This window comes from Grus americana, chromosome 5 (assembly GCF_028858705.1).
Source record: "Grus americana isolate bGruAme1 chromosome 5, bGruAme1.mat, whole genome shotgun sequence".
In the NCBI taxonomy this organism is placed as follows: domain Eukaryota; kingdom Metazoa; phylum Chordata; class Aves; order Gruiformes; family Gruidae; genus Grus; species Grus americana.
Window position 1 is genome coordinate 22,047,013 of NC_072856.1, and position 7,940 is coordinate 22,054,952.

At 44.6% G+C, this 7,940-nt stretch overlaps 1 protein-coding gene across 3 annotated transcripts in view; it reads right to left on the bottom strand.

Annotated features, from left to right (window-relative positions):
• Nucleotides 1–7,618, bottom strand: part of PAMR1 (peptidase domain containing associated with muscle regeneration 1) — a 63,114-nt gene extending 55,496 nt beyond the window's left edge. For 2 of the 3 annotated variants that reach the window (XM_054827365.1, XM_054827368.1), the window contains exon 1: nt 7,408–7,607. In XM_054827365.1, coding sequence (XP_054683340.1) covers nt 7,408–7,480 — 73 coding nt within the window. In that variant the 5' untranslated portion in view covers nt 7,481–7,607. Of the gene's footprint in view, nt 1–7,407 lie in introns of all 3 variants that reach the window. The other variant, XM_054827366.1, reaches the window with a different exon arrangement.
• Between the last annotated feature and the right edge of the window lie 322 nt (nt 7,619–7,940).

The window sequence follows — 7,940 nt, forward strand, 5'->3', positions numbered from 1 at the left end:
GAGCTTAAACAGTTAGCAATGTAGTCGTCATCTCCCTGACACAAGAGTGTCTGGTTTTCCTATCACCCTCATGGTCTGGGCACACATATGACGCAGCCATCTCTGTCCTTGCTAAACCTCAAATACTATTCTGTTCCAAACTGCAGAACTTTGGAAAATGAGGTGATAAAAACCACAAAAGGAATTCTTCTATTAGTACTTGGGAAGGGTCATGTTAGAAGTTTGACAGAAATTTGAAATTGAGTGGAAATGCATCCTTCCAAAAGGGTAGTTTTTACTGCACCATTCTGGAAAGCCAGAAGTGTCGTCTGAAGGTAAGTGAAAGCTCCATTAGCACTCACCCTGAAGACTGGAGATATGTTACTTATTTTTTTATGCCAGTGAGTTCAAAAAGGATGCCCAAGTAATAAAAAATAGCTGCAAGGATAAGACCATCTTAAAGCACTAGTTCTATTCAATACAAGGTCTACTGGAAAGGATAGTGATGAATCTTGTGGGATATACAATGAGCCCAGTCAAATCTCTCATTCAAGGGAAAAGCTGAGACCTATCAGGGATCGAAAAAAGCCTGATCATCAAAGCAAGCTATGTCTTAGAGCTCAGGGACAAAGGAAGAATTGCCAAAAGCCAAGCTGAATTTGACCTTGCAAAGGAAATTAAAATAATAGAAAAAGGTTCTTCAGCCATATAAAGAAAAAAGAAATAAGGAAAAGAGGAAGAGAGACTCCTGTGGGATGGGGGTGTGGATGAAATGTAAGATCATGGTGCAGAATGTAGTGAGTTATTAGCTTGCATCTTCAAGAAGGTTGTTTATGGAGAACCTGTGAGCAAGGGTTTAAGGGTGTGGAAACAAATAAAGCGTGATCCACTTTTAGTGAGCTTCTAACCAAGTGCAGTTTTCACCTTGGGATATTCAAGTAAACCAAATTCAATTTTGGTTTATCTTACTAGGTCAGGCTTAAAGCTTTGGTGATTTGGGAACAGATTCACAAGCACATTGCTGCCTCAGGGGCAGGTCAGGCAGCTCATCATGGTAAAACTTCAGCTTCAGCATACTTGTCTTTTGCCACGGTGAATTTGTCAGTCATAGATACCTTGCTAGATAGAAAGGGAATTTCTGTTACAAGGGTCTGAGAGCTGGGAAAATTATATGGCTAAGAACTAAGGTGAATTGAAGCAAGCCTGATTACACCAATTAATTCTTGTGCCTTCCACTTCTTTGGAAGAATGACTTTTTTAGGCTGCAGTCACTTTAAGCTGATGTAAGCCCATGCTGCTGCTGAGATGGGACACTTTCCTCCCTTCTCTCCCTGACTTCCCATTCCCACTCCCTATCTTTGTGCAGGCATTAGCTGCTATGTGGAGGGATCAGGTTTCCTATCTCCAGCCATCCTTAAAGGAATAAAAAGAGAAAAAAATACAACCTAAATGTGCTCTACAGTCCTTTAAAAGAGACAGCACCTTAGGACCCTGCTGGATATATGTATTTATCAGAATTCCTGAAAGATGGAAGAAAGTGCTTTATAAGGACAGCCATATCTTCCATATCCATCCATTACTGATGGAACTTCCCATCCTACAAGTACGTTCTGTTATCTTGCAAAGCTGAGTTCTTCTTCCAAGCCTCAATTTATCCATCAGCACATTGGTAAAACACTGCTTAGGCTCAAAGAAGTATTATTTCAAATTGCTTTGAAAAGTGCCATACAAATTAACAGTGCATTGTAAATAAGAGCAGATATGAACAGACATGTCTTTAAAATTGGAGTCCATAGAGGATGACTTTTTCAAAGTGACTATTCAACCAGCTCATGTTCCACAGATGAGAACATGCCCCTTTTTATTTGGTTGCATTTTATTTTTTCAGCATGATGCTCAATAACGATTACTGCCCTCTGCAGAAGAAACGAGCATTTGAGTTTGAGGGCCAAATATCTTAAGGCTCTTATTAGGGAATGTTTGGCCATGTAATAATTCTGAAATAAATCTTTCTCATTTAAAGAAAAAATAGCTCCAACAGAGGTGAAACCTAGCAACAGCTAACATTTTCTTCAGGTCTGTCTCATTTTTATTACTGTTTTATCCTGCTCCTTTCTTACTCAGCTCTACTGTCATTGCACGGATGTGCAAGCTGGGCCCCACCCTATAGATATCATGTGTGTGGACATTAACATTAACAAGAAGAGCTTGGAGCACACAGAAGTTCTAGAATTTGTCAGCTGGAAATGAGAAACATATCGGGTGAAACTGTGGCTCCACTGTGATGAATAGTAAAATTCTCCATTTGATTTCAGTAAGACCAAGAGGAATAGACCTTGGAAGGGAAGAGAGATGTTCCCTTTAAGAGGCTTTTACTAGGACTCTTGGCCAACGGTGTATCCCAAACCATTAATAATGAACGAAAGTGGAGGTCTTAATTCTTAACCTCTTTTTGCCTCAGATAACCTGTTGTGCAAGTGATGCCTGTTTTCCTAATAGATATGTTAAGAGGATAGAAGGGATAATGCTGTCTCTAAAAACACTTGCTTCTCTTTAGAAATTATGCATCTATTATTCTTTTTAGCAGCTGGGCTAATTAAAAGAGGAGCTAAAATACATCCCTGTTTTAGTTTTACTCAATGTGCTTACTTTATGGGTTGCAGACCTTTGCTGAATAATTAGATTGCTTCTCCTACAGAGTAAGGTAACATCCTTTCCTAGCCCTTAGTGCGTGCTTTCACGCAGCAGTAAGAACAGGGGGAAAAAAAAGAAAGGATTTCTATTAAAAAAAAAAAAAATCAAAACCAGTGCATGAACACCAGGGGAAATCTACTATACTAAGCTGAATCTGTCCACTTAATAAATGTGCATTAACCTGATTGTCTTTTTTAAGTCCCAAATGCAGGATTGTGTTGAAAGCAGACTAAACTACTACAGAAAGTATATTCTGTTTAAGAAAAGCATTGAAAACCTGTCTAGTGTAAGTACAACTGTATTCTGCTGGATGACACCACCATTGTCCTAAGCTCTACCTTTTTAACAATTCAGATCATGTTTCACATAGAAAAAAGGCTAATGCACATTCTCCTTTTATTCAGGAATTAGGGCCTGCCTAATGTTTTTAAACAGGAGGGTCTCTATTCCAGGTTTCCTGTTGTCATACAGTGTTTAGTAGCTATAAATTCAGAAATAAATAGTTCTGATGTTGTTCCTGATAGGCCATAGGTTTGCTTCATTGTGCCTTTTTTACATTTTTAAGCTTCTATTCTTAACTAGGCTATGACAAACAAATCATAAACTCCCCACATTTCTGCTTCAAGGAGAGAAGAATTGTTTGTTCAATAAAAAAAAAAAAATTGAGGTCTTCATCAGGTTCTTAATAGGATTTCCCATGTGATTTCCAAAGCTTGTATCTCTCTCCACACTGCCTTGTTTTGCTAAAATTCAAGGCTGAGACTGACCTCCTGCCAAAGTTTCCCTGTGGGGCATGAGCACAGAGAGCTTCTCCACACCTTCATAAAAAAAAAATTCAATAAAAATTCAAATTTTTTGCTAAAATTTGATAAAATTCAAGTATCTCAGTGTAACTATAAGGGAAGTCAAGTAAAAATTGTGCTTCCTATTTGTGAGGTCTAGACTTTGCCCATCTACGTGCTATAACAGTGGGTTAATGCAAAAACAGAATTAAAACAAATAGCTCTAGGGTTTTCTGTTTCCAGTCTTAACCGAAAACAGGACTGTCAATTTGGTCTTTCTACATCTTAAAGCCTCAGTAATGCCACTACTCCTCAGCCAATGTTGCCTCAGTTGTAAAGCCCAGCTGGTTGTGTCTTTCCCACCATTTTCCCCCCTCAGTAAACCTGCATGCCCTGCAGCCCCTCCTCTTGCCTGCTCTACGCACTGCTGCAGAGAGGACTGACACCTCTGGGGTAGGATGCTTGTTCCTATTGGAAACTTCCCATTCCCTTTCTTCCTACATTTCAGCAGCCCTTGTTCCCTGGTGGTAAGCTGTAACATGCAAAATAGAGCCATATTCCACTCCTCCCGAGTTGAAACTCTGCTCCTTTCCCCATTTTCTTGTACCAAGCCCTTATATCCCCTTCATTCCCTCTAGGGACAGGCCAGTTGGGCTACAGGCCCAGAAAGCTGCATCAAGTGTTCATGCCTCCACCACATTTCAGATCCACTTCCAGTTTAAATTTCATTCTCCTTTGCATGCATCTTCCCCTTGCCCTCAAAACACCACACAGCTTCCCCTTACTGTATCTTTTTGTCATGGTTGGATTTAAATTACAGGCCATCTATGCCACTACCCAGGATGTTTTTAGCATCTAAAGCAACCCAAAGAAGTCTGCCCTAAACCTCCCTCTCCTTCAGTTTCTTCTCTGTAATTATGAGCTAGCATTTGTGATCTTATTATCAGCACCGTGGCCTTGTGTCTTCATCCAAGAAGGGCTGTGACAGGATAAAATAGCTAGGGTAAGGCTAAAACTCAGAGATTGCCACATTACTTTGATTTCTTTCTGGGATGGGGGAGATTATTCTGGCTGGAAAAATTATACTAGTGTGATCAGGAAGAGATTTTGTTTTCTCTGTGCTGCAAGACAAGGAACAGGAACAGGTAATGAATGTAGCACTTTTGAGTTAGTGGCAGCATTGATCTTAGAGATCCCAGCCTTTGCTGATGGGGCCTGGGGGGCAAAGCCAGACTTCTGCAATAGGGGAGAATATTTGGGAATCTGTGGAGAAGAAGCAGCTGCAGTATGGAAATTCATGACCACATAATATGAGAATGTGCTTGTGTTACAAACATGGAGGAGTGGTGCTGGACCTGTCTTGAGTGCTTGCTTGCTGTAACAATGTGAGATCTGGAACATGTGGGCAGTTTACTTGCAGTTAATGTTGCTCAGATAGAAATAGTCCACACAGACAGCAGCAAAACCCCTGAGCCTCCATCTCAAATTTTACTCCTTACAGCTCCCCCAGGGTGTGTAGTCCAGTCCTAACCAAGGACTGCAGATGCCCTCAGGCTGCCAACCCTCTGTCCTTGGTGATAGTTTGACTCCTTGCCCTATGGCCTCCTTCCCTGTTTGCCTCTGCACCACGTCCCTGGTCCTGCAGGAGGAAGAGAGACATCCATGTCCCCAAGGGAGCTCGTGCTGATGGCAGCACCTGCACTGCCCTGCAGTGGTGAGGGCTCCCTCTGGGCCAATGGAGAGCCAATTCCTGGGCAGCAGCAGGCTTGCAGGGATTCCTGGGAGCCCCTTGAGGTGGCTTCGGGGTCGAGAGTGAGTAACCCCAGGTTTTCTCCAAAATAAAAAGCAAGTCTCTTTCCCTTTGTCCATGCTAGGAACCTAAACACGTGAACTGAAGTAACCCATTTGCTAAGATTAAATGCATCTGGATGCATCTGAGTCCATCTGGCCTCCACTTCTCTAGACAGAGGCTGGAGGGGGAGGGGAAAAGAGGTTAGGAAGGGTTTAGATAGGCAGAAACACACACAAACACATATATTTTTAAGGAAATATGAGTCACTTGCACTTTAAGTTTATTCCAAAAATCAGTTCCCAGACCTCCCTGACTCCTGCTCCCAACTCTTGAGGCAGGCCCTGTGCAACTGGGTGTGATAAATATGGATAAAAATTGGATACATCTGTGGGGAGGAGGCAAAATGCTATTTTCCAACCTGCCCTGACATGCTAAGGCCACCACACTTTTGAATCACCCCCCTATCTCTGAGTGCCCTTCCTACCACTGCCGAAGGGGAGCTCCTGGCCCTCTCCTCATACTGCCAGCTGTGTGCTGGGCAAGTACCTGCACCGGCCACTCTACCACCAGCAGGGCAGGGGAGGCACGGTGAAGAAGGAGAGTGGGCAATGGGGAAAACTGTCCTCCACGTGTCCCCTAGGCCCTGCTTGCACCGCTTCTGGCGTGATGAGGTGCTGGTGTCAGGGGGAATTGGCATCCTCCCTCCCAAGCTCGCCACCCCATAGCCCTTGTGTCCTATTGCCCATTGTTGTCCTTCCTCCTGCCTCCCCTTGTCACTGCTGCTCAGGGGGGCTCCAGCAGTCCAGTGCCTGCCTGCTCTGTGGACCAGCTTCTCACCATGAGAGACATGTGCCAACCCCACAGCAGGAGAGATTTGTTCCTCACCTAGCTGCTTGACAGCCTCAGCCTATGCCTGGGGCTGCTCTGCCACCAGCAGGGCTATTTCTGTGCCACCCCAGCACATGCCACAGAGCCACCTAGCCTGGCCATTGTGCCAGGTGGCACATGGCTGAGGGACAGGCCACCAGAGGGACAAGTTGGTGCGATGAAGGTGTGGAGAAGCTCTCTGCGCTCATGCCCCACAGGGAAACTTTGGCAGGAAGTCAGTCTCAGCCTGGTGGGCAGACGTGCCTGGTCACCACCTGTCACCTGCGCCCTGGGCCCTGAGGAGCCAGCAGGGAAGGGCACTGTGCAGGCAGATGCCGTGGTCCCTGGTAAGGCAGGCTCTGAAGTTCTGACCTTGTCACCGATTTTTTATAGCCATCACCATTGGAGTGCCTGTGTACCTGGCAGCTCCCCTGGTAAGAGGCACTTATGTTTCCAGGAGTGCCGCAATGTGCAGCAGATAGAAGGGTGGGTGATTTGAGGGCACCTCCCCTCCCAGTCCTTAGGGCTGCAACTCCCAAGAAAGCAGCCTGCGATGATGACAGCTAGCTGCTGCAAGCAGCCCCAGCCACCTCCAGGTGTAAACAGCCCTTGTTCGTGACCATAACAACAGCATATTTGCACTCAAAAGTAAATGCTTTTTTGCTTAACCTTATCAAGAACAAACCATACATGCTGGTTCAGCAGAAACTGGAGCAAGGCTTGAGTATAAAAAAGATCATTCTGCTTTAACAAGGCTTCCCCTTGAACGAATAATATTGGCAGAACTAAAGCCCAGATCGGAAACAATGTGCGGCTTTTGTTTTCTTTTTTTCCTTCACTTTTTTCCTCCCTTGCATTCATTCTTGGTGTTGGGGCTGGAGAGGAAAGTCTCTGTCTTGCCAAACTAAACAAATTACGCTTTACAATTCAGACTTAAATGCTTCTTTTTATCATCATTTCCTTAGCACTGAGTGTTGAGAAAATAAAGCAGTAGTAAGCAGAGTGATTGCATACCCTTTTCTTGATGGCCATTGGCAAATAAATCCAGCCAGTTGTTTCTCTTTAAGGCTATTAAGTTTGCCTGGAAATCATCCCTGGGCAAACCTCCACACACACACACTCCGTGCCGGCAAGAAAAAAATAAATAAAGCAGAGCCCCTTCTTTCCATTATTACCATCCCTGCAAATCTCTCTACTTCCCACGACAGCACATGAGATGAAACCCCTCTGACCACACTGAAGAAAAGGGACTCAATCGGCTGTGCCGGGATCGCACACACTCACTTACAGTACCTCTTGGCAAGCAGGAGATGAGCAGGAGCTGGAGGAGAGTGAGTCCTACATGCGTCCAGGGGGCTCGCTCCATACTTCCCAGGCTGCTGCAGCGGTATGACTGCTCAGGAAGGGAAAGCAGGCAAACAGCTTTTACTGGGACCTCACCAGCTCCAGGCTGCAAGGGATCTCAGATTTCAGACCTCAGCTCGCTCCCATCCTCACCAGAGGGGAACTACCTTCAAGAGACTTCTCAGGCGTCCAGAAGCACGACGTCACCCTGAACCTCTCCAACTGCTGCCTTAACCCTTTCCGGACTCTGGCATCACACTCTTTTGTGATGGGTTTATTGGCTCAGTGCTCAGCTCTGATATAGCAATTTTCATCTTGGAAAGAAAAATATTGTAAAGGGGAAAGAAACAGAAATGCAAATATCTATTTATATGAGTCATTGCAGTTACTGTGGGTGAGCTGAAGTTACAGACATTTCCAGAAGGAGGCACTTTGTACATTTTCCCTTTGGGCTTGGAGGGGTTGATGCATCCTGGGGTGTT